This window comes from Nuphar pumila, chromosome 12 (assembly GCF_984573655.1).
Source record: "Nuphar pumila chromosome 12, dmNupPumi1.hap1.1, whole genome shotgun sequence".
Classification (NCBI taxonomy): domain Eukaryota; kingdom Viridiplantae; phylum Streptophyta; class Magnoliopsida; order Nymphaeales; family Nymphaeaceae; genus Nuphar; species Nuphar pumila.
This window is the reverse complement of record NC_143260.1, coordinates 3560085-3587975: the sequence shown is the minus strand read 5'-3', so window position 1 is coordinate 3587975 and position 27891 is coordinate 3560085. Positions and strand designations below refer to the sequence as shown.

Here is a 27891-nt window from a genome sequence, read left to right as displayed (position 1 = left end):
TTTTAGACTCTATTAGAATTAGGTCTAATAAGACCCGAACTGAACTCAACCCGTTACACCCCTAACCAATAGGGCCTGATTAGCATATGTTGTCATCTACTATATGATATTACATGCAGGATCGGGGTCTGACCAGAGTTTCAACTAAGATTCTTTATTTAGCCCTAAGGAATTTGGCACAACAGAGGGAGCCTTGGCCACTAGACGTCAGGGTTCCATCCCCATGAGTGTCAAACCCTTTGCATTAATGAGGGCAAGAGATAAGTCCTTGATCAGCTCAAGTCAGGTGACTCCTTGAGGGTAATGGGTGTGCCACAGGCTTACATCATTGAGAAGGCGACCATAAATATGGCAGGCTGAACCAGCGCAACTAAGTCTCTAATCCTGAGGGTAGTTTCCCTATCCTTCATAAAAAAAACAACTAAGATCCTTTATTTGAGAGAATACATGCAATGCTTTAACATGCATCAAATCCCACTAGCACAAGGGGTTGCCGTTGCTTTAACATGGTTGGGACACTAAGGCTGGGTGATGTGTCCTCAACCGGAAGTTTTACCTCAAACTGAGTCGAGAGCCCATTAAGTGACCTGGTTCTAGATGAGGGCTACTTCATTATAAAAAAAAACTAAGGTCTTTTATTTTTATGCATACAAAACATAAAAATGCATCATTTTATTAGGTGTGGTCCACGTCTGATTTATGTCATCCTTACAGGACCTGGGTATGATTTGCCTATGGCTAATGGTAGGTCCAGTCGGAACCAAAACCCGGTACCAGCGCATCAGAGTTGAGTCTATGACTGGACTCACCTAAGTTCATCCGACCATTTGACACCCTTAGTCACACGGGCAGCGTGTGGCAGCATAGTAACACATGAAAGATAAGATGACCACGTCCTACGTACTACTCAGTAAAGCATTAATGGTATTCAACCTTACTCTCAAATAAAATTAATGATATTTAACCTTGGAGGAATACATTTAATTTGATTTGATGCTCTCTCTCTCTCTTTTCCTGTCAAGGAGCTGTTGGGTCACTAATGCCATCTCGTATGGGCTAACCTAATGCAATTAATTATTGATAACTATGATTATTGGCATTTTGGATACCAAGCACGCAATGCAATAGACTAACCTCGGAAAAGGCAAGCAGTTTATTTGTAAACATAAATATAGCAAGCCGATGCCCAGCATATGCGGTGGGGGGGGGGGGGGGGGTTATAGCCTCAGAGTTTTATACTGCCGGCACGACAACCACAGATATGACAGGCTGAGCCAACACAACCATGCGATTTATTTAGGTTATAAATCGAACAAAGAAAAAAACATCAATATAGTGAGATATAAAGCACTTGAGCATGATCTTGTTCACTCGAGAAAATTCCTTTTTTATTTTCAGATTTGGGCTAGTCAATTAGAATCTATATGTGCTTGGACTAGCCCCAAGGGGTTTGGTGCAGTGAAAAGGGCCTTGTCTAGGTGGTTAGGGTTGATCATAAGTGCGACAGGCAAAGCCAGCTAGGTCTCTGATCCTGAGAGCGGTTTCTCGTGTAAATATCAAAAACACGGTGGCAGGGAATAACCAGCATTAATCTCATACACAGTCCACCAATCCTCCAGACAGCTGATGTGCAGACACAATCAACGGATGATTGCCATGCGGATAACCGTGAATTGCAACGAGATCAAGAAACTATCCCATACATATATGAGCATGTTGTCCCTGGTAAAATATTTTTGGGACATAGGAACCGAGGTAACCAACCAAATTTACAAATTAAACTAGACGAGTTGAAGAGAAAAGCGGATTCCCTAAAACTAATTCCCAATCACAATATGCCCACCATCTTGACCAAATCCACAAAATTTTCCTCCCCTTTTCTCCAACGTACATCCCATGACTCGAAAACCTCTTCAAAAACACTACCACCCCCCAAACCCACGAGACAACCACCCTCACCGCAAACTCCCTTGTCCCCAGTCTTCCAAGAAAAAAAGTCCAATAGTCAAGATCGTCCAGCTTTCTCACAGTTTTCTGGTCATTCCCAGCCCTAACACCCAGCTGAAAACTCTCATCCAACCTACCTAGAGGGCAATCAAATGCAATGCTGCAATCGGAGTATAGACACCATCTTTCATTATTGGAAAGGGCAGGAGAGTCTAGCCCTCCAAAACACCCTGATGCCTGCCTCAACGCCAATCAGGACCCTGCTCAAGGAAACAAGTGGCTTTGTTCAACGCAACTAGAGAGCAAGAAGCAGGTGACCACCTGAGAATACCAAGCTTCTGGACGAGAATATATGGGCCGCGCATCATAGCAACCCAAGACAGGTACTGGAACGAAGAAAGAGCCGACCAAGATCGGCATCCGTGTCATGGAGCCGCTTCAGGCAGTGTCAAGTATGCTGCACCAACTGGTGCAGAAACAGGAAATAGTGAGCTAACCTACATGCCAGCTCAGTTTGATCCCGTTACAGGGTACAAGGACTCTGAAGCTCTCTACATGGTTCATCCAAATGGGAACAGGGGGCTGAGCTTACAGTTTTCTTCATCAGTGTCTGAAATTAGACCAACCCAGAAAGTGCAGACAACAAACATAGTTCCATGCCAGAAGCTAAAAATAGAGAGAAGTGTAGAGAAAATATTTCTTACAGTTTGAAAAGGACAAGCGATTACTAAAGACCGAGGCCCACTGTACGGCCATCCCTGCGCCGCAGTCCTGCTGTATATTGCTTCTCTAGATCGAGCTGGAGCTCCTTCTGCTTCTCGGCACGAAGAAGGCTGTCTGCACTTTCCTTGTCTTCGTCTTTGTTGTCTAGTTTCAGCTCGCCTTTCACACCCTACAATTGGCCATATGTACCAAGGCAACCTCAGACTCTAAAAATGTGTTAGGGGTCAAGAAATCATAGGAGAATCCATTACCAAATAGAACAGACATCACAATGCAACAACATTGTAACTTGAAACTAAATAAGTGAGCACTTCCAGTAATTACCATGAGTTTGTTGAATTTCTCTTGGCGCTCTCTGTCAGAAAATAAAGTCATGTCCCAGCGGTTGCCAGACTGTTACAGAAGGAAAAGAAATCAGATGGAGAAAATACCTCCAAATCGTACACAAAAGAGTGACTAAATTAAATTAAATTAAATTAGCTGAAAGAAAATTCGGAAATTTTACCTCTTCTGACGTGGAATTCTTCTTATCACCCCATAGTAACTTTTTCTTTTGATCTGTAGACAGGTAACCAATCCCTACAAGATTTTTGTTTACTGCCAACCGATATGCAGCTCCTCAGTATCAAGAAAGCATCAAGATTTTACTATGAAAAAATGAAACACTAAAACCATAGGCCTAGGTTATAGATAAATGGCAAACAACCCGATGTAAAAGCATAAAAAATATAAAAGAAAATGTAGAGAGAGAGAGAGACAACAGGAATGCGTCAAGTAGAAACAACAAAGAATCACCTTGTAGTGGGTTGAATGGTTATATACTGCCTATTTTCTACTAAAGATGAAACCATCAACTGCAAGGTGTAAAGAATAAAAGTTATAATTTAATCAAAGCAGAATCATGGAGTATAGATGGTGAAATTGAGAAGTAAATCCAACCAATGCCCCTAATTGAACAGTCATTGCTAACCGTTGCCCTGGCCTACAAGATCGAAAACAAACAAACAGAAAAACCCTTCTGAGACACAAGCATTCAAATACACATTCCATATCATTGAACGAGCTCTATCCACTTCACTCCATTTGTGTGGGGTCACAGCAATAGGGCACTTGCAAAAAGACGGTCTTGGGATCCAGTCAACTAGTAATTACAGAAATTGTATAATAAAAGTAGCCGACACTATTTGGAATTCAACACCTTTTGGACACAAAATAATATGAAGATGAACACAATACATAAAGACAGGTACACAAATAAAGCCACACCTCAGCAAAACCACAAATGAATGAGAAAAATTAGAGCATAAGCTGCAATCAGGTGCAGTTAAAAAAGTTGGCGATGTGGATGGAGATAGATGCACAATTACAAGGTGACAGCAATGGCGGAATCATACAGAGAAGTGAAACAAAAAGGAAAGCTCATTAGAGAAGAGCATGATTCTGGTCCACAACATTTGGATTTCACTTGGAAAAATTTATGTGAACATCAAGGGCATATTTGGAAGCAAGAAAAAATCTCATAAGAAAAGAAAATTTTCATAATGAGAACTTTTCAAAATGAAAGATTTTCGCTTGTTTGTGTGACAAGAGAAAAAAAATGCTGGAAAATGTGATAAAAATGTGGATTGGAAGTTTTATAGTAACATAAAATGCTTAGGTTCCCATATCATTATCATTAGGTTTTTTTATTGTGAATACTTTCAGTTTTTGCACTTGTAATCTTGCATACTGTACCATGAAAACCTTGCAGAGAGCCGTTATGATCTCTAATCTGGTGCCAGGAAAGTAAAAAAGATACACATTCATAGATTTTGGATGATTCACATTCCACAAGAATCATGACCCAGAACAAATATATTCTTGTTTCATGATTACATAATACTCTTTATCTAAGATAAATACTCTTTATCCCAAAAAAATGGGTTGTAGATCAGACCCCTTTCACACAGAGAGAGTGAGAAAGAGAGGGACAACTGAGAATGGAGGTGCATAGGATGATAATAGAGAAAGGCAATAGAGTGACGGACTCCATGAGATGAATTGAGGGTGAGGGCTGTGCGAATGTAGAAAGAAAATTTTTGATATGAAAAATTCCTCCATCTCCCTAGGTAGAGGAATTTTTCCTATCATAAAACTGATTTTTAGAAATTTGTTCTATTCAATAATTTTCTTCAGCTCGGTTTTTCAGCATTACAAACAAAGGGGCAACGAGGATACAAAGTCATCTCTTTGTCAACCATAAAGTCTACTAATAAACCATTCATTGATCAACAGAGTTCCAACAGGGGGGATGAAACAACAAGCATTCATGTGTTAAAACATATGTATTAATATACATCTATATATATATATAAATATAGATGTATATTCACCATAATACCCGATAGGGGTATTATGGTCATTTCACAAGTACCCAATAGGGGTACTTGTTTTATTTCTTTTATTTTCCTGTTTTTTATTTTTTGTTTTTTTATTTTTTAAAATACTTTTTGGATACCGAAAAGGGGCCCCACAATGGAGTCGTTGGGGCCCCCAACGGTCACAATTGTGACCGTTGGGGGCTCCCAACGACTCTATTGGGAGCCCCTTTGGTCTCCTTTTCTTATAAATAGGGGGAACCCCCCTTGTATGTTGCATTGCTCTTGAGAGCTCCTCTTCAATAATAGTGATATTATTTTTCATGTGTGTAGCCTTTTTATAAGACCTTTCGTATATCCCTTAGTGGATTTCCTCTCTTATGCTTGTTGCATTTGTCCGTGTGGGACATAGTGAATGCTTTAGCATTCTTGGATTCTTCCGCATATTTCATTACATGGTATCAGAGCCATACGATCTTCTAAGGTAAAATCGTGTATCTCTCTACTTTTTTTTTTCTTTTTTCTCTCACCTCCATTTTGTAGCAATGGAAGTCAAGATCGATCTATCATTCAAGCTCAATGGAAAAAATTACATGATGTGGGCATCCGCAATGGAGAATAATCTCAAAGGGAAGAAGCTTTGGGGTTATGTAATGGGGACCATTCCGGAACCCCAACTTAAGCTCACAAAGATGGAAGAAGATCAAGAGAAAACACTTGAAGGTGATGCTCGTCTCAAGGCTATTGAAGATTATCATCATCAAATGGAAGATTGGGAGAGTAACCATGCAAAAATCCTAGCATGGTTTATGAATAATGTTGAACTTAAGGTATGTGCAAATATTGCAAAATTCCGCCGGGCAAATGAAGTTTGGTTTTTTATGAAGGGTATGTTTACCTAAAAGGATCTTGCAAGAGCTTATTTTTTGCAAGAAAAAGTGAGAACCACAAAACAAGGTGACATGAGCATACAAGACTATTATAGTGCTCTAAATCCTTTATGGGATGAATTGACTCTTTTAGAGCCTAAATGGGTGTCTATGGAGAATGTGGTACTAAGACAAAAACAAATGGAACAAGATAAGATTGTTTCAATTTTTATTTGGGCTTCGTCCCGAATTTGAACAAGTTAGATCCTCACTTCTCCATAGATCCACGTTTCCTCCCTTAGAAGAGGCTATTGCCGAGATTACTCAAGAAGAGACTAGGCATAATATGGGTAAAAGCATTGATGAAGTTCTTGCCGTATCTAAACCCGGCAATCATGTCAAAACATACAAACCACCTCATTTTGGTAAGCAAGGGAGTGGTGGAAGAAAAATGATTATATGTCATCATTGTTATGAGCCGGGACATATTAAACCTGTTTGCCCAAAGCTAAATGGAGCATTCAAGCCAAAAGTGCCTTCCGTTGAAGAATCATCCACCAAAGAAGATGATGGCAAGAACGGGGATCTCAAAGATACTCTTGGACAAATTTTCTTGGCTCTCCAACAAATTCTAAAGGCTACTTCTACCTCCGGTGCCGCAATTGCCTCATCATCACCTCCCGGTACGTACTCTTGGATTTTAGATTCCGGAACTTCTTTTCACATGACCCCTCATGAAAATGCATTAACCAATGTGCACACCAATTCAAAAATGTCTTGTGTCTCTACGGCCGATGGAACTTTTCTTAAAATAAATGGTGTTGGAACTCTTGATTCTAAAAATGTTCAAAATTTCCTTGTTCCAAAAGTTAGAATAGTTCCAAAATTAAATCTTAACCTCTTTTCCGTTTCTCAAATAGCCGACCATGGATGTGAAATATCTTTCTCATCCCAAGCGTGCTTTGTGCAGGATCTCCGGTCCGGAAAGCGGATTGGGCAAGGCCATAGGAAGGGAGACCTTTATTTTATGGATAATTTAATGCTTCCAAATACCTCATTTTGTACTTATGTCCAAGACAAAAATATTGAAACTTGGCATAAAAGGCTTGGACATCAAGTTACTCTAAAATGTATCTTTTTCCTTTTAGACACAAGTTTTGTAAAGAAAAAGATATCAATTGCAAAGATTGTATTTTTGGCAAAATGAAGTCTACTCCTTTTCCTATTAGATCCTTTGTGACAACAAGACCTTTTGAATTGGTGCATTCCGATGTTTGGGGGCCATCTCCGGTTCTATCTAAAGGTGGTTATTCATATTATGTTACTTTTATTGATGATTATACTAGATATGTATGGATTTATTTTCTTAACTTTAAATCGAAAGTTTTTAACTTCTTTAAAGAATTTCATGCAAAAGTTCAAAATCAATTTCAAAGTCAAATATCCATTCTTAGATCCGATTCGGGTGGAGAGTACTTATCAAATGATTTTCAATCATATCTAAAACAACATGGCATTTGTCATCAAAAATCTTGCCCAAGAACTCCTCAACAAAACGGACTAGCGGAAAGAAAACATAGGCATATTTTGGAAACCACTAGATCCTTACTCATTTCTAAAAATATTCCTAAAAATTTTTGGGCCGAAGCCGTGTTAACCTCCACCTATTTAATCAATAGGATGCCATCTTCAAAATTGAACAATATCTCTCCTTATGAAAAACTTTTTAATATGACACCCGACTACAATCATCTTCGAATTTTTTGGTGTAAATGCTTTGTTCTTTTACATAAAAGAGATAAATTGTCACCTAAAGCAATAGAATGTGTATTTTTAGGATATGGTGAAAATCAAAAAGGCTATAGATGCTTTGATCATAAAAACAATAAGTTATTTGTCTCCAAAGATGTAACCTTTTTAGAAGATGAAAATGGATTTGACATATTGGAAAAATCAAATGAAATTGATTATATGTTTATCAATGATCTTTTAGAAGATTCAAATGATGACTCTTTGAGTCATCCGGAAGTTTTAGAAAATACTCATGATTCTCATGATAATGATGTATCACCAACTAATGGTGACAATCTCCAAGTATACACTCGGCGTGAGGAAGCCCAACCTATTAGTGCTTTAGAAAAATTCTTGCGGCTTAATGAACCCCTAGAAGAGACCTCCCTTAGGCGTTCTTCTAGAGAATCAATTCCACCTAATAGGTTTGTCTCATATGAAACTCTCTCACCTAAATATAGAGCTTGTCTAATAGCCTTGCATTCTTACTATAAACCCTCCCATTATAATCAAGCAAAAAGTATACCTCATTGGGTTGAAGCAATGAAAGTTGAACTAGATGCTTTAAATAAAGCTAAAACTTGGGAAATAGTTCACCTTCCTCCAACTAAGAAAGCTATAGGATGTCGATGGGTCTACAAAGTCAAAACAAAAAGTGATGGTTCCCTAGAGCGTTATAAAGCTAGATTAGTTGCTAAGGGATACTCACAAGAATATGGCATCGATTATGAGGAGACTTTTGCTCCCGTGGCTCACATGACAAGCGTTAGAACTTTAATTGCGGTAGCATCATCTAAGAAATGACCTATATTCCAATTAGATGTTAAAAATGCCTTTCTTAATGGTCAGTTGAATGAAGAAGTATATATGAACCCTCCGCCGGGAATCAGTGTTAACCAAGGTCAAACCCTTCGGTTATTAAAAGCTTTATATGGTCTTAAACAAGCCCCTAAGGCTTGGTATGATAGATTTAGTGCTATCATGTTACAATTGGGATTTCGCTCATGTTATACTGACACTGCTCTTTTTGTTAAACGTGCAGGTAATAGTATCATCATCCTTCTGCTTTATGTTGATGATATGATCATCACTGGCAATGATGAAAGTGGTATTCTTAAAGTTAAAAATATGTTAAAACATAATTTTGATATGTCTGATCTGGGTTTTCTCAGGTACTTTCTTGGTATAGAAGTTGCATACTCTCCTCGAAGGTATATATTGTCACAGATGAAGCTTGCTGCAGACATATGTTCCAAATCTGGGATTTCAGATGATAAAAAGGTGGAGACTCCCGAGGTTATCAATGCTAAACTACGACTGGAGGATGGAGTTCTGCTGGATGATCATACGCCCTACAGGCAACTCATAGGCTCCCTCACCTATCTGACTATCACCAGGCCGGATATTGCTCATGCTGTGCACTCTGCAAGCCAATTTCAGCATGCTCTCACATCTGTGCATATGAGTGTTGTGATCCGGATCATTCGATATATTAAAAATACTTTGACTAAAGGGTTATTCCTATCCTCAATCTCTTCCTTAGATTTACTAGCTTATACTGATGCTGACTGGGGAGGAAACCCAAATGATCGAATCTCAACTACTGGCTTTTGTGTTTTCCTAGGAGATTCGCTAATTGTTTGGAGGTGCAAGAAACAGCAGAAAGTCTCATTGTCTTCTACTGAAGCAGAATACAGGGCTATGGCAACTACTACAATGGAGCTGGTGTGGCTTCGAAGTCTTCTTCAAGATATGGGAGTCGAAATTACCGGGGCTTCGAAGCTTTGTTGCGACAACAAAAGTGCCATCTACATTGCCAGCAACCACACTTTCCATGAGAGGACTAAACATATTGAAATGGACTGTCATTATGTACGTGATGAATATCTTCGTGGGACAGTTACACTGCCATATGTCACTTCAGAATATCAACTTGCAGATTTCTTCACCAAAGCCCTGCCTGCTCCTCGCTTCTTGTTCCTCCTTGGCAAACTTTCGGTCATTCCCCCGTAAAGTTTGAGGGGGGGTGTTAAAACATATGTATTAATATACATCTATATATATATAAATATAGATGTATATTCACCATAATACCCGATAGGGGTATTATGGTCATTTCACAAGTACCCAATAGGGGTACTTGTTTTATTTCTTTTATTTTCCTGTTTTTTATTTTTTGTTTTTTTATTTTTTAAAATACTTTTTGGATACCGAAAAGGGGCCCCACAATAGAGTCATTGGGGCCCCCAACGGTCACAATTGTGACCGTTGGGGGCTCCCAACGACTCTATTGGGAGCCCCTTTGGTCTCCTTTTCTTATAAATAAGGGGAACCCCCCTTGTATGTTGCATTGCTCTTGAGAGCTCCTCTTCAATAATAGTGATATTATTTTTCATGTGTGTAGCCTTTTTATAAGGCCTTTCGTATATCCCTTAGTGGATTTCCTCTCTTATGCTTGTTGCATTTGTCCGTGTGGGACATAGTGAATGCTTTAGCATTCTTGGATTCTTCCGCATATTTCATTACATCATGTTGATGAGGATAGAAAGAAAACAAGGTCCTCCAAAGATATTCACCAAATCAACAAAGTTGACACTCAGAGTTCCACCAAAACACCAAAAGAACATACACAAGCCATAAAATGAGCTCACACACAAACTCCCACTAAAGTAGCAAGCACAAAGGATAAAAAATAATATTTTATTGATCAACATCCATGCAAGAAGCATACATTATGTGGGAGCTTTTCTCCATATTTATACACAAAAGAGCAGGACTACACAGAGAGTTGTTGGGAGTCACAACGGGAACCCCAACGACTCTTATGTTTGACTAGTCAACATGTGTTGAATAGTTCATCTACAATAAAAAAGGTAAAAACTTAACCCTAGTTCCTATTCCTACTTACTATCTAGTTACATTATGTATAACTATATATATACACATAAATAAATAAATAAATAAATAAATTTATTTATTTATTTTTAACACTCTCCCGCTAATTTACGGTTGGATAACTGAAAGTTTTTCTAAGATAATGTGAAATCTAGAAGCAACGAGAGATTTAGTGAAGAAGTCCGCCAATTGATATTTTGAACGTAAGGAAGATCGATAGTACCGTATAGGAATTCCTCTCGTATATAGTGACAGTCCGTCTCAATGTGTTTGGTTCATTCCTAGAAGGTCCGGCTGACAATGTATATGAAACTTTTGTTGTCACAACACGGTCGTGATGTTCCTTTCCTCTGAACACCCATGTCAGCCATTAACCTCCTTAGCTAGACTACCTCTATAGTGGTTGTAGTCATAGCTCGATATTCTGCTTCAGTTGAAGAGAGAAAAACCTTTTGTGGCTTATTGTACATCCATAAAATCAACGAATCACCCAAAAACACACAAAAACCAGTGGCTGAGTGTCGGTTATTTGAATAACCTCCCCAGTTAACATCAGTATAAGCAATTAAATCTAAAGAGAAAGAAGTAGACAAGAAAAGTCCTCAAAAAATAAAAGTTTTGATATATCTAATAATGCGCAAAATTGCTTATATATGAACAGTGGCGGAAGCATGCTGATACTGGCTTGTTGTGTGAACTGGATTTACAATGTCAGACCTTCTAATTGAGAGATAATACAATACCCCGATAAGTTGTTTGTAAGGTGTTGGGTTTTCGAGTGGTTCTCCGTCATCAATCTTTATTTTTTACATTGACAACTTCAAGAGTATCAACCTTCTTATCATCTGAGATATCAGACCTGACAACAATATCTAAAACAAATTTAGATTGAGTCAACAAATACCCTCTAGAAGAATAAACAACTTTTATACCAAAAAAATATTTTAAAAATCTCAAATCAGTCATTTCAAAACGTGTTTTAAAAAGTTTAATATGTTCAACTCTCTGTTTATCACTTCAAGTGATGATCATGTCATCCACATAAAGAAGAACAATAATAATACAAAATCTTAACAAATAAAGTTATGTCAGTTAGACAAGATTGAAATCCAATATCAAGTATAACTTGACTAAACATGTCATATCAAGCCTTAAGAGCTTGTTTAAGGCCATAGAGAGCTTTATCTAAATGAAGAGCCTTTTCTTTAGGAATAATTATGTCGGGCGGTACCTCCATATAAACTTCTTCAACTAATTTTTCATTGAAAAATGTCTTCTTAACATTCATTTGATATATATATCATTTTTTCATAAATGCAAGGGCTAATACTATTCTAATTGTGGTCATCTTAGCAATAGAGACGAAGGTTTCCTCATAATCCATTCCATACTCTTGAGAATATTCCTTGACAACTAACCTAGTTTTATACCTTTCAAAAGTTTCATCACTCTTAGTTTTCATCTTATATATCCATCGACAACCTATGGGTTTCTTTCCTAGAGGAATATCTTGGATAGTCTAAGTATTCGCCTATTCGAAAGCATCTAATTTTACCTTCATGGCTTCTACCCGATTAGAATGTCTTTCTTCTTCAACATAGTTTGAGGGTTCTATATAAGAATGTATCAATGCAATGTAAATTTGACACAGACTCATAGGACACAAATTTCTCAAGGGTTACTACTACGCCTGGAATATTGGATACAATTCTGATCTCAAAGTTGTTCTTCACTTATCTCATTATCATGAGATACTTCTTCATTCACCATATCATTTATGATATCCTTATCATCATCAAGATCAACATCACAATCACCAAACTTTGGAATTAGATCTAATAGGAAAAAATACTCAGTTATTTCCTTAGGATTTTCAATGATTTTCAATTTCAAATAAATTATTTTTCTAAGAAAGACACATTTCTTGAAACATATAATTTCTTACTTTTAAAATCAATGCATCTATAGCCTTTTTTATTATTTGTATATTTCAATAAAACACAAAGAATAGCACGACAAGAAAGTTTATCATTTTTATCAATAAAAATAAAACATTGGCACCCAAAAACTCTTAATCTAGAATAATCAAGAGTAAGTTTAAAACGTTTTTCAAGATGACAAATGTCATTCTGTTAATAAGGTAAATTGCAGTCAGTGTGGCTTCGGCCCAAAATTTTTTAGGTACTTGATTTGAAATAAGCAAAGTTCTTATTATGATCTGCCTAATGTTTTCTTTCGGCCAAGTTGTTTTGTTGTGGAGTGTAGAGACAAGATTATTTATGTGTAATACCATTTGCTTCTAGGTAATCTTTAAAATCTTTTAATAAAATCCCCCCCCCCAATCAGTGCGAAAGATATAGACAGCCTTTTGAAATTTATTTTTGACCACATTGTGAAATATTTGAAAATATGAAAAAACTTCATATTTGTGTTTAAGGAAATAAATCCTCGTGTGTCTGGTAAAATCATCAACAAAGATTACATAATATGCAAACTCACCCTTAGATATAACAAGCGTTGGACCCCAAACATCCGAATGAACTAACTCAAACGATCATGTAGAGACAAAAGTTCTTTCTTGGAATTGTAATCTTTTTATTTTGCCAAAAATACAATCTTTACATGTAAAATTTTCAAGATTACACAATTTTTCCATATTTGGAAAGTGCTGGATTTTGGATATATTAGGATGGTCAAATATTTTATGCCATAAATCCAAATCAAAATTTTGAATATTATAACAAAAAGTATTATGAGAATTTACAAAAAGAATATTTTATGCCATAAATCCAAATATTTTATGCCATATCCTATGAAAATGAACCAATATGAGAATTTTGTTGGGGCGTTCCCTACTGAGCGACGCGTTGTACTCTCTAGGCCCGGAGGCAGTGATAAATGTGCAAGGGTTGCTAGGTCGTCGCCCAGAAGCGACGCGTCACACCGGCGCCCGGGTGTGGTGTCAAATAGGCAAGGGTTCCCTCACTTTGTTGGACGGGTGGGGGTAAAGAAGTTAGTCCAAGACCATAAAATTAGGTTAGCCACTTGGAACATAGGGTCTTTAACTGGTAAGTTGGTAGAGTTAGTAGATGTTATGTGTAGGAGAAAGATTGATATTTTATGTCTTCAAGAGACCAAATGGGTAGGTGAGAAAGCTAAAGTGATAGAGCTTGGGGATATAAGATTTGGTATACAGGAATAAATAGGAATAGGAATGGAGTAGGGATTGTTATGAGTCGTCAGTTTATAGATAATGTAGTTGAGGTCCGTAGGAAGGGTGATAGAATTTTACTTATTAAATTAGTATTAGGTACGGATATTATTAATATTATTAGTGTTTATGCACCTCAAGTAGGTTTAGATGATTCCATTAAGCATCAATTTTGGGAAGATTTAGATGGAGTAGTACAAGAGACATCTTATGGAGAAAAGCTTTTCATCGGCGGTGACCTTAATGGACATGTAGGCATTAGTAGGGATGGATTTGAGAATATCCATGGAGGCTATGGTATAGGAGAAAGAAATGAAAGTGGAGAAAGGATTTTAGATTTTTGTTTGTCCTATGATATGATCTTAGCAAACACTTGGTTTAGGAAGAGGGAGTCTCACCTAGTAACATTTAAAAGTGGGGTTAATATGAGTCAGATAGATTTTTTCCTACTTAGAAAGAGAGATAGGGGTTGTTGCATCGATTGTAAGGTTATACCAGGAGAAAGTGTAGCTACTCAACATAGAGTCTTAATTTTAGATCTTAGAATTAGACAATGCCGCAAAAGGGATAGACATAGGATAGATCCTAGAATTAAGTGGTAGGCACTGAAAGGAGCTAAACAAGGAATGTTTGTAGAGCAGGTAGTTAAGGAAGTTGATTGGTGTCTCGAGGAAGATTCAGAATCAATGTGGAATAAGATAGCGGGTGGTATGAGAAAAGTAGCTAAGGAGGTATTGGGTGAGTCTAAAGGCGGTGCACCACTAGGTAAGGATACATCATGGTGGAACGAGGATGTCAAATTAGCTATTAAGGTTAAAAGAGAGTGTTATAGAAATCTAAGTAAGAGTCGTGATAATGAGAATTTGGAGAAGTATATGATAGCAAAGAAGGAAGCTAAAAAAGTTGTTCGAAACGCGAGGGCTAAGGTATATAAGGAGGTTTATGACAAGTTGGATACCAAAGAAGGCGAGAAGGATATTTATAGGCTTGCAAAGACGAGAGATAGGAAATCGAAGGATTTGGGTATGGTTAGATGGATCAAAGATGAAACGCAAAGGGTTTTAGTCAAAGATGAGGAGATTAAGGAGAGATGGAAAGATTATTTTGATAAGCTATTTAATGATAGTCATGCTCAAGATCTTGGAGACTTCTCCATTCCTTTTCATGAGATAAATCGTGACTTCATGCGCAAGATTCAAAAGAAAGAAATTGCAGAGGCTTTGAAGAAAATGAAATCAAGAAGGGCAGTTGGCCCAGATGGTATACCTATCGAGGCTTGGAAATGCTTGGGAGAGAAAGGTTTAGAATGGTTGACAAATCTTTTTAACTTGATTTGGCGAACAAATAAGATGCCTAATGAGTGGAGGAAGAGTACTTTGGTGCCTTTATATAAGAATAAGGGTGATATACAAGATTGCACAAACTATCGTGGTATAAAACTCATGAGTCATACTATGAAACTTTGGGAGAGGGTGATTGAGTCTAGGTTGAGGAAGGTTGTCATGATATCGGAGAATCAATTTGGTTTTATGCCTGGAAGATCAACTATGGAAGCTATACATCTTCTTAGACAACTTATTGAAAGATATAGAGAGAGGAACAAAGATTTGCATATGGTTTTTATTGATTTAGAGAAGGCATACGATAGAGTACCTAGGGACGTTCTCTGGTGGATAATGATGAAGAAAGGTGTTTCTCTCAAGTACATTAGTATAATTAAAGATATGTATGAAGGAGTAGTAACCAATGTCCGCACTTGTGGAGGGGTGACAACCAATTTTCCGATAACGGTTGGGTTACATCAAGGATCTGCTTTAAGCCCTTTCCTATTTGCGATAGTGATGGATGAGCTTACGAGATCAATTCAAGAAAATGTACCGTGGTGTATGTTGTTTGCTGATGATATTGTTTTGATTGATGAGTCTAGAGCTGGGGTTAATGCTAAGTTAGAATTATGGAGACAGACATTGGAAGCTAGAGGTTTTAAGTTGAGTAAGAGTAAGACTGAATATATGGAATGTCGGTTTAGTAAGCAACGAAGTAGTGATGGGAGTGTAGTGAAGCTTGGTGAGCAAGATATACCGGTGTGATTATTTCAAATATTTGGGATCCATCATTCAAAAGTATGGAGAAATTGATGGAGATGTAAATCATAGGATAAAGGTTGGGTGGATGAAATGGAAAAGTGCTACTGGAGTGTTGTGCGATCGTAGAATGCCATTGCGGTTGAAGGGAAAGTTTTATAGGACGACTATTAGACCCGCTTTACTATATGGTACGGAATGTTGGGCTGCCAAGAGACATCATATTCAAAAAATGAGTGTAGCTGAGATGCGGATGCTTAGATGGATGTGTGGAAATACAATAAAAGATAAGATTCGGAACGAAGAGATACGTAAGAAGGTAGGTGTTGCACCCATTGAAAATAAGATGCGAGAGAATCGTTTACGGTGGTTTGGACATATTCGGCGAAGGCCTAATGATGCTCCAGTTAGAAGGTTGGAGAAATGGGAAAATATATTAGTTAAAAGAGGTCGGGGTAGGCCTAGGAAGACTTGGATGGAGATGATAGGAAAGGATATGAATGCTTTGAACCTCACCGAGGACATGGCGTTGGATAAAAATGATTGGAGGAAAAGGATTAATGTGGAAGACCCAAAATGAATTTCTTTTTTGGTTCATATCGCTAACCCCAATTGTTTTGGGATGAAGGCGTAGTTGCTGTTGTTGTTGTTGTTGTTGTTGTATAACAAAAAGTATTATTGAGTATTTTCAAAAAATTCAGCATTCTCTAATCAGCTTCCCTGACTGACGATCATGCACTCGACAACCAATAGAAGGGAAGAAAACATTATACCCATGGTCAAATAATTGAAAGACAGATAAAAGATTTAGGTTTAATTTAGAAATATATCTAATTTTTTGAATAAAATTTGTTTAAAAATATTTTCAAAATTTTTTATTCCCTTTATTTCAAGAGATGTCCCATCACCAGTAACAACATTTGACCAGCTTGAGTTACGACATTCGAATAAAATATCACCATTTGGTGTCATATGAAATGAGACACCTAAGTCAAGAAGCCAAAGAGATTTACCAGGGTCAGAGAACAGAAGAGACCGCGGCTCCGGTTGATAAAACTCCTTTGAGTAGAGGTTCAAGAGCTTCTACAAGTTGAGTCAAGGCCATGCTCCCAATGTTTGATTATTGTATATCTTTGAGCTCGCTTGACTCTTGTGTAATCGAGGCTACCTTCTTCTCATAGGGTCTCTTTAATTTAGGACAATAAGTCTTATCATGTCCCAACTCTCGAAAATAATAACAAATAAATTTTTTCTTCTTAAACTCATTGCCTTGTTTTCCATAGTGATTGTTGTTTGGTGTCCATAATGTGGTGGTGGTTTGTAAGCATGGAGATGGTTTCCCAGCCTAGACACGACTAGGACCAAGTCATTATCATCTTTAGATGTCTTCTTGTTTAGTTTATTTTCTTTCATACTTGATCTTCAATGGTATTTTCAATAGAGAAGACTTTACCTCTACGAAGAAGAGCCGATTTAGTAGACTCAAACTATGGTCTTAGACCATTAATAAATTGATAGAAATGCTCTCTATCAATTTGCCTTTGGAGGAGTTCTATGTTTTCGTGACATTGTCATCTAGGCTCAAGAAGAGCTAACTCGTTCCAAAAATCGGATAACTCACTAAAGTATTCTCTAATAATTTTTTCTACTTGATTCATAATATGTATTTTGTCTTATAAATTGCATATGTGTGCAATGTCTTTAAGAGAGTATATTTTCTTAAGATAGTCTCATGCTTTAATTGCATGTTCAAATTTCGTTAGACTCTAGCACTTTTTGATGTTAACACTACTAATGAGCTAAGACATAATCTTGGCATGACCCATTCTCTACTATCTTCATTTTTTTTCATACGTGACCATAACATTGGTCTTCTCTACCTCAGTAAAAGGTATTTCTTTAACTCCTACCTTAGTAAGAATTAGCTTGGGTTTCGAAAGAGATTCATCCACTAATCCCCACAACCCTTTTCCCCATGCGAGGTGATTCATGATCGAAGCTCATGTTATATAGTTTCTGTCATTAGCTTGATGGGTTTTATGGTGACGTTATCATTGTCATTCATGTTTACAAGGGCTAAAAAGAGTAAAAAGAAGATAGAAAGGGGGAAAAAAGAGAAGAGGGAAAAGGAAACAAGATCACAAGCACTCCACCACTAAGAGAGCACCTCCAACAAAGAGCACAAACTCACGAGCACTCCTCAACCAAGAGAGCACCTCTAACGAAGATCATGAACACTCCACACAATCTCACAAGTACTTAAATGGACCTTGCAAAAGAGACTTTATCTCCTCCAAATCTTGAGTGGCACATTTCCCAATGTACCAAAAATCAGCTTGGTCTCCAATACATTGAAAGAAAACAAGGTCCTCCGAAGATGTTCACCAAATCAACAAAGTAGATACTCAAAGAGTTTTACCAAAACACCAAAAGAACATACACAAGCCACAAAATGGAGCTCCCGCTAAAGGGGCAAGCACAAGGGATAAACAATAATATTTTATTGATCAACATCCATGAAAGAAGAATACATTATGTGGGGGCTTTGCTCCATATTTATACACAGAGGAGGACTCCATAGAGAGTCGTTGGAGTCCCAACGGCTCTAAATAGAGCAGTTGAGACTCCAACCACTCTTATGTTTGACTAGTCAACATGTGTTGACTAGTTCAACTACAATAAAAAAGGTAAAAACTTAACCGTAGTTCTTATTCCTACTTACTATCTAGTTACCTTATATATGACTATATATACACATATAAATATATATATATGTACATTTATTTTTAACAAGGATAAAGTATAAACAGTCAAGGAGCCACATTAGAAGATGAAATCGATCTTACTAAACCAATAAAAATGGATATGAAATGAAAGAAGTTGGAATTGCATACAAATGGAGCAAAACAAAAAATCCAACTGCAATTAGAAGCAGCAGCATACCTAATTCAGCAGCTTTCATTGCAGCAACCTTTGCAACATTCAAATCATGTGTAGCCTCAGCCACACTTGCAGAAGAATTGGGAGGCTCCAGAATCCCTTTTTGAGCTGGGTCATCCACCTGCTTTGAACTCGGGGAAGGCTTCTCCTCAGTTCCATAGTTGGTGGACTTTCTGGGCCCCTGATCTGAAATAAAAATTGCACAGTCAAAATTGTGTTACAAGCTTCTGAGACCTACTGTGACATGAAACTATTGTGGAATAGCTATTATTATACATTGATGGACCCAACTGCGACGTCGTACCATCTACAGCATTTCCAGCAGCCTTTTCTGACTGGGATGAGATGATGTTCTTCCCAGACGAACCACACTCCTCATCCATATAAGCAGCTTTCTCTTGATTTTTATCAACTTTCCCCTCACTAACTCTGTATTTAGAACTTTTAGAGACACCCTGAGAGTGCTCCTCCCTAGTAAAATGTTCCTTTATGTCATCCACCTTCCTCCTCAACACCTTGTCTTCTATGTTGCTGCTGCGACTAGTTTCTTTTAAACGATCCACACCACCATCTCTAACAGTATTTGAGCTTCTTTTATGCTCTCCATGTGACTCACCATCATCTCTCAAGTTCCTCTTATTATTGGTCCTATCCTCTTTTCCATTTTTATCCTTATTTCTATCCCTTTCCCCAGTTTTATCCCTGTCCGTCACGCTATGCTGCCTGCTTCTAGAGTTATCCACATCTCTCCGGTGCTCTTGGCTCATGATTTCTCGTTCATGATCTCTACTTCTCAGCCCTCCATCATCAGAATTCTTATCTCGAGAATATTTTTCTGTGTGACGCCTGTCATCTTTAGATCGATCACGATCACTGTCATGTCTTGTATAATCAGCATGGCTACTACCTTTTGAATCCCTTCCATACCGGGAAGATGACCTCTGGTAATCTCTCTCTTCTTCAATATGCCCACGAGATCTGCCATATTCATCATATCTGTGGTCGGAATGTGAGCTCCCGTATGAATGTCGATCAGAGGACCTGTAGGAGTTAATTAATTTGCTTGAGCGGTTACGGCCAGAATCCTTGCCAAATTCCCTATCATCATCCTTCCTTTTCCGTCTATCATCAGCACCCCTCACAATTTCTTCCCTGGAGTAAATTGGACTACGACCACGCCCACGCCTTGGACTCCCTACCAAAAATGGCCAAAACAGTTTGTGAACCTAATGCAATCAGATATAGCAAGTATTTGAGACAGTAATAGATTAGGAAAACCGTCTGTTGGACACCCTACCAAAATTTACAATTTTTTCTCTCGATCATTTACAGTAGAAAATATAACAACAAACAAAGTAGAACCAAAACTTTACATTGTTTGGTACCCACATATGACAAACAGACAATAAAAAAATATGAAATAAAAAAATATGAACTAAGCAGAACATATAGAGAACTATCAAATAAATCCAAACAGCATGAAAATTGATTTATCAGATACTGTTTCTACCATCAACTGTATAACTGGAGAAATAATCGGTAAAACCTATGTCACAGGGACTCGCCAACTAGGTACCGCACCTGCGTCGCACCCGCACCCGATGCGGTCAACCTGACTTTGGGTGCAGTCAACGCACCCAGGGTCATTTATGTCCAACTTTTGGACTTTATATATATATATATATATATATATATATATATATATATAATTTTTTATATTTTTGCCGCACCCCCGCACCCAAGTTTTTTGAAAGTGCTGCACCCACACCCATGTGACATAGGGTAAAACTGTAAGATAAGCAAACATTTGAGCAGGGAACTACCAAAATTAAGCCTTTAGAAGATTACAGGCAAGTAAATATATCTAACTCAACAATACCTAAAATTCACTTAATATTTTATAAGGAAAATCAAACAAACCCATATGAACATAGAATTCCTGCCATCTACCTCATTATTTTCATTTAATTCAGCAAACTAATTTGACGCCTAGTTTCATCTAGGACTGTATGACAAGTTGACAACCAAAATTACACTTTCTCCATTATAGATCAATTCTCCTACTGCATCAACTCTCATGCCTTCAACAAAATAAACTACAGTTTCCTGAAAGAACAAACACAGTTCTGCTTGTTTCCCAACAAAAAACAAGCTCCTTTAAAGTAGTTTGAAATAGCTCCTTTTTCATACTGCATCAAAAAGATGTACAATCAAACCTATTTCTTGATTCAATAGATGCCCAAAGAAGTGAATATGGTGCCCAAATAACGATAGATTTGTAAAACGCAGGTCCTATTATGCCTCTTCACCCTTTTCAAGAGAGAATTAACAGAACTAGGAAATTTCAAATCAGGGAATACGTAGCAGAAAAACTCTAACAGCTAAAACATCATAGTCAACAAGAGGTTCAAATATATTCATGAAGAGACACCACCTTTCCCAGAAAGTAGTTCATAAAGAAGGGTACACAACACTGGCCATGTTAAATAGAAATGACTATTTGCCCCCATATGACAAGTCAAGACAATGACACTTTCGAATTGAAGTTGAACATTGGTCAAAGCTATGTTGACATGGCTAACTCATGTCTAACCCAATTAGGCCAAATTCAGGATGGTTGTTTCTTTCTTATAACTAGTTCCTTGTTTTATCTTACAATTTAAGTTGAAATATATACATCATAATGCCTAGGAATTGTTGTTCATAAAATTGTGCTTGATTTGTTAGATAGCACATGAAGAGACACAACATATATAGAGCATGCAACGGGGACAACTGAACCTGCAGTATTGCATCAAACATCATGATCTCTTAGATAGTTAGCGCTATCCTTTTCCCTTTGCTTGTTTTTTTATTTTAAACCAGAAATACAATTTCAAATATCAGTTTTAACAAACTTCTTATAAGGGTTTAAAGTTTAAACATTGCAGTTCTTATCTTAGCAAACAGCAGTGGAATACAATAGGCAATACAACTCGATGCAGATATGTAATAACTTACAAAGCCAATAAACATAAACTTAAAAAAGATAAAAACTATAGTAATTTATTTCTATAAAATAACAGTGAACACAGAAAATGGAATATAGCCACAGAGTCACAGACCACTTGAGGAAGGTGACACTGATCCAGAGGCAGGTGAGTGTCGGCGATATCTCCGACTGGATGCATCATTGGAAGGCTTTCGAAATGATGGTTTTGCATCAGATGTGTCTGGAGATTGAGATGCCAACGTAGAATCCATGATGGAAAAAACCTGACATCAAATTCTCATTAAATTTGCATACAAATGCTGCACCGCTAGAATGAATTACAAGATTGAAATAACTGCTAAATATGACAATCAAGAAAAGCATAGGAATATATTTTATTTCTTAGAAATAGTTCATGGCTCTTGACACCATAAAAATGAAGCATATACGACCAGGTTTTCTTTACAAAAACATCAAAAAAACAGAAGAGCAATATTTAAGAACAATTAACTAGAACATCATTTATACTAGGAATAAACATTCCATCCTATACATTATGTACACTTGTACTCAACTAGGGAGGAAAACAATCTATCCAAAACAACTTTGAGCAGACAGTGAAGACTTCCGACCATAATGGAATTGGTATAAAACCTCTTCAGAGCCAACAAATCATATCATAACTAATTTTTCTCCTAAACAAGACAAGTGGAGACTACTGGCAAGCATGTACAATGGTTGTCAGGTTCTCTGTATTGTCTCCCAAGTCGCAACTCACAATCAATTGTGCTATATCACATTCTTGTGAATCTAGATCACCTTATACAGTAAGCAGCATACCACATATATTGAACGACCAGTATGACCATTTTTTATGAATCACATGATATCAAAGTATCTTAGGCCTATCCCATAAATACATCTACAACCCATATGGAAACCAAGTTTCCGTGGTTCATATGTGATAAATCTCACCTTAAACATCATTTGTTAGGGCCTCTAGGCACTATGGAGTAAGCACCTTGGCATATTTCATTTAGCATCTTTCTCTATATTTCTCTCTTTCCAAGATGTGCAAAAAATACAGAAGTCAATTATGAATGATAGTTTGTGAATAAAAATACAAAAGAGTAATAACTTTTTCAATCAATATACACAAAACTATACACCAAATGAAGAACCCAAAAGCACTCTGAAAGTGGTCAAAACTTTCTAAAACCATTTGATTTATCTGTGCCATTAGGAAGCATGCTTTCTAAAAGACATTAATCATAATAATATATTTGTATTTACTTTATTTCTTTTTTAAAAAGTGGAACAGACTTAAGGGCATTTTCACTAGAAGACAGAACAAGATGAAAAAAGAAGAAACAAAAAAGTTCTTTCCTCAATTACCTAGACTTTGATTAATAATAATGTGGGTTAAAATGACAAAAGTCTGCTTAACCGAGGGAAGCTTTTAATGTTTTTTAAACATTTCCAATCCTCGGTGCATTTTTTTGGAAAAAAATAATAATTTAGATGCTTTTTTAAACATTTCCATTTTCTAATTAGCGAAAACAGTAAAATGAAGTCAGATATTTTGACAAAGATATGCACATTTGCCCTTAATTCTCATATGAGCACAAGTGTATGCGTGAATAACCACATTTTCACCAATGATTCACTATGATGCCAGCATATACCCAAGGTAAGTTTATATCAAGCCTTGTTATTTCTTTTAGAATTATAAAACAAGCCGAAATAATTACAGTTGAAAAAATAAACCTTACTTAACAATTTGGGGCACAAATAGCTGAATGATACCTAAACATACAAAAATAGATAGAATAGTGCACCTGCAAGTTTGAAAAGCAGCATGCCTTGGGATAAAGCCATGCTCCACATTCACTAATTAAAAATTAGACAATTTACGATTTCAAATGTTACATGAAGTGAACTAAGTAGCCTCATTTAGTCTCAGAATCATATAACATTAACCAAAAGGAATCCCCAAGTTTGCATCTCCATAAACGAGATGCCGAACAGCAACTAAGAGGTTACACTGTTTACAGAATAGATGAATGAAGCAAGTCCACATTCCACACCACAAAGTAGCTCACATAAATGAACATCAATGATCATATAGCCAATGCAATAATAACAACACTTTTGTCGACCCAAACCAACTCCGACACTTTTTCCTTTTCCAGACAGAGGTACAGAAAGCCAACAATGTCTTCAACAGAGAAACTGAATTAGCTTTTTGGTGATAGTGGGGACAATTCTCAAAATTATTCAGCACTAACAAACAATAAAGAGGCACAAACACAATTTGACTGGGCCATCTACCTCAAAAGAAAGATGCTTGTTTTAAACTTCTGGTTTTATTCCACGGCAAAACATAGAGCACCTCTGGAGAACTATCCCAGTCAATTTCAAAGTAACGGTGCTTCAAAATCAGACAGATTGATCGGAATTCAGTAGAAGCAATGTTAATGATAAAAACAGCTACAAACAATAAACGTTCATATGGATGCACTGCCAACACACCATTTTCATCAAAATTAAGAAAAATAATTTTGAGGATAAAATCAAAAGAACCCAAAAAAATGAACACAAAAACGAATCTAAAAATATGACATTCCTCAGATCCGTTTCCTTTTTTCTTTTCTTTTTTACGCCCTTTCAACTCCGGACAAATCACTGTGCGTATAGCGATTTGCTGTGTTTTGTGCTTTGCAAAGAAAACTGCAACGCGGTAGCGATTTTCTGTGTTTTGTGTGGCCGGAGTAGTTCGTAAAGTACGCGGGACGATCAGCTAACCACGCCTCTTTCAACTCGGCTTGTGAAACACGCTACACATTTTTTCCTAGAAATCCGATTTCTCTATAAATCTAAACCGATCGAACTCATAATCAAACAAAATCCGGTCGAAGAAACCAAACTCATCTAAAAACTCTAGCTCGTCCACTGGTCACATATTCGGAATGATAAAAACAAAATTCAATAGAAACAACACAATAAAACCCTGAAAATGCTAAATCTATAAAACAGAAAGACAAGCCCCAAATTGTCATTATCAATCGGTGAAAGGAAAAAGCAGAAACGAAACCCTAAGGTATGTAAAAGAAATGATGGGAGAAGCACAAAGGAGAAGAAAAAATTCACCTCTTAGAAACGCGACGCGCTCAGAGAAGGCCTGGATTTCCCTTCTCGCTGAGAACAAGAGGACGGAATGCATCAGAGAGAGAGAGAGAGAGAGAGAGAGAGAGAGAGAGAGAAGGGAAAAAGAGAAGGCGAGCGTGCCCTTTTATAAGAAGAGGATGTGAATGGGTCGGGTTAGGTCGCACTCCAGATCTGGACCCGAGATTAAATCCACACTTGCATGCATAGAGCAAATGGATCGGATATGGTTGGATATTTGATCCAAGCCTTACATGCTATATCTGTATTCGGATCCTTTTAAGTTCCCAACGTGCATTCAGATTGAATTGATCTGTTCAATCGGATTACTTTCAGATTCTGATGAGTATTTTAATTCAGATCTGGAATTGGTCAGAATAAAAACCCAAACCATTTGCATTTTTTGTGTAAAATTGTAAATATTATCACTTGCATTTCGGATTCAGATTCAACCTTACTTTTTCGGATCTGGATTCACAACCAGATTGAGATATATTATTTGCATTTTGGATTCATATTTGAATCTGGTAGGATCCAACTCAAATCCGACCTGTTTACACCCATACTCTAAAGCAAAGTCATGGATGTATTGACCTGTAGAAAAGAATTTTTTTTTTTTGAAAGGCAAGCTTGGGCTAGGTAGATATATAACTATACCCTTGTTTTGAACCTGCAATGCCTCAACACAAGGTGACGTGCACTAGCTGCTCATACCAGAATTGATGGAGGTCAAGTCTCTTGTTGTGCTTAGAGGTGTCGGTGACAGTCCCAATTTGGATATGTCTCCTAGATATGTCCACAGAGCTTTGGTTGGAGGATTCTATAAAGAAATCCCAAAGTTGATGGGATGGGAATATATCGGTGTTGAAGATGGACTATGTGGCTATATACCGCATAGTTCGGCTTCATCCACGAACAAGGGCCCGTTCTTGGATGTATATGGACCGTTTTACAAAACTGTTTTAAACCTAAAGTCCATCTTTATCTAAAACCTTGGTCCACCGAGATTCTCTCCCATTTGGCGCAACTGCTCGTCGAGATAGAGGAAATCCAAGAGAGAAACAGTCTATAAAATGACATAGCTCGACATACAAAAATATATATGAAAAGGGATCTCTCTTGAAGCAAACCTCCAAAAGTCATTTACGGCATCACCTTCTTTTTCCCTTTTTTCGTTGCTTTCTTCTTTGCTACTTGTGCAGACTGTGATCAAGTGTTCCTGCCATCTTCAAACACCAACAGTGGTATCAAAGCACCAGGTTCAAGTCCTCGACCACAGTCAGCATAAGATCTGGCCTGAAGCAGACGATCCCACCGTCGGCTCCTGCACTTCAGTCTGAATACCTGCACCTTGGATTAGCGAATACAGGTAAGTCCTTTTGGGCGGGGGGGGGTAAAAGAAAAACCCTTTGAACTGTGTGTGTGAATCAACACACCTATGCTAGATTTACACCTGCACATGTTTCTGTGAGGACCTCGATATACTGAGGTCATCAATTTGTTTGCTTTATTTGAAAAAAAATCGAAATAAGCATGTTAGTATGCGTTTGTTTTCTTACCTGTAATCTCAGTTAAATATCACAATAAACAAAAGTATATATATATTGTTATACTGTCGGCAGAGTATGCTCGGGCCGACGCTGATTTTTCCAGCATCACCTTAAAAATCTCGACCTCTTCATTGTACCTCTCCATCTAAGACCGGCTGAAAGACAACCACCGACATACCGACTGATCTCCCTGAACAACATCTAAGATCGATTGGAAGACAACCACCAGCATATCGACTGAGCTTTAACCTGGAAAATAAAATAGAACAGGAAAACTCTTCAGAAAAACACAATGTCAGACCCTAGAAACCCAGAAAACCTCAAACAAACGGAAAACAGGTTTTCTCGAAGGTGTCTGAAGTTGGGTTTCTTCTCTGAGTGTAGCCTACAACGAGATCTACAAACCCAAACCATCTGTAGGCCGGAGTGTCGCCGAGAACGATCAGAAAAACCTCCGACAGCTTTGTCGCCCTGAAGAGAATCTACAGGAGAGAGAACAGGCGAAAAAGTTAAGACCGAAAACCCTTGAGAAGGGTTTTATACCTGACCTAGTAAAAGGTCTATTTTAACCCTGAAACTTTCGGGTATTTTAAAAAACGGGTTAAATTTTAAAAACTTTTAACCCGCATTTTTTTCTCTTTTTTGAAAATTGCTAAAAATGGCTCTCGTATTTTGAAATTTCATTAACAACTCTATTTTTTAAAATTTACTTCTGAGTACCCAGATCTTTTTGAAAATCACAAAAAGAGGTTTGTTCGTTAAAATAAAAAAAAAAATTCTTCTAAATCTCTGAAAAGGGTGCATTCTTATTTCCGATTTTTTTTTTAAAGTTCTAAGTTTGTGGATTAATTCATTCTTTTTCCTTTGTCTCTTTTTTGTCTAACTGTTGAACTTGTCTAAAATTAATAGTTTTAAGAAAATGGCCAGCCGAGTGTGTGCATCTGAACTAGCTAAAATAGACAAGTTGAATGGAACAAACTTTGCTATTCGAAAAAGATGTATTCCCTTAGCTCTTATCTTAGAAGGACTAGAGTACATCCTAAATGCCCCTTGTCTAAGCCTGAAAAACCACTAACAAAAGATGAAAAAGATAAATATAAAAAAAATTTGAAGGATGATTTAATGGCTAGGATAATCATGCTTACCTACATGGATGATGACCTAATTAGGGTTTTTGAAAACTGCACCTCAGCAAAAGAGATGATAGAGGCAATTGCTGTAAAATATGATACAACATCCGAAGTCCATATTCAGTTATTGTTAGAGCAGTATAACTCATAGAATGAAAGAAAGTGAAAGTGTAGTGGACCGTGTTAATAGGATGTTAGTCATGGCTAAAGACCTAGCCATAGCTGAAAACATCATCCCAGACCGTATGCAAGTGTCCA

At 37.3% G+C, this 27891-nt stretch overlaps 1 protein-coding gene across 5 annotated transcripts; it reads right to left on the bottom strand.

Annotated features, from left to right (window-relative positions):
• Positions 1-2484: 2484 nt before the first annotated feature.
• On the bottom strand, positions 2485-25056 carry LOC149819687 (uncharacterized). Of its 5 annotated transcripts, none has more exons than XM_089982787.1 (7): positions 24939-25035; positions 21922-22072; positions 19122-20012; positions 18821-19003; positions 3176-3267; positions 2995-3063; positions 2485-2876 (listed from the first exon to the last, which is right to left on the bottom strand). In XM_089982787.1, the coding sequence occupies exons 2-7, from the start codon at positions 22058-22060 to the stop codon at positions 2508-2510; spliced, it is 1743 nt and encodes a 580-aa protein (XP_089838913.1). In that variant the 5' UTR covers positions 22061-22072; positions 24939-25035; the 3' UTR covers positions 2485-2507. The 5 variants fall into 5 exon arrangements, with proteins under 5 accessions (XP_089838913.1, XP_089838914.1, XP_089838915.1 ...); XM_089982788.1 differs by lacking the exon at positions 24939-25035 and adding an exon at positions 24120-24214; XM_089982789.1 differs by having other exon boundaries at positions 2542-2839; positions 24939-25056.
• Between the last annotated feature and the right edge of the window lie 2835 nt (positions 25057-27891).

Excerpts from the sequence above, each read along its gene's own strand:
- LOC149819687 (XM_089982787.1), bottom strand. The coding sequence starts at position 22,060 with ATGGATTCTACGTTGGCATCTCAATCTCCAGACACATCTGATGCAAAA. Across the intron at positions 19,004-19,121 it reads TGCTGGAAATGCTGTAGATG|ATCAGGGGCCCAGAAAGTCC; the intron begins GTACGACGTCGC and ends TTTTTATTTCAG. Across the intron at positions 3,268-18,820 it reads AATGAAAGCTGCTGAATTAG|TAAACAAAAATCTTGTAGGG; the intron begins GTATGCTGCTGC and ends ATCGGTTGGCAG.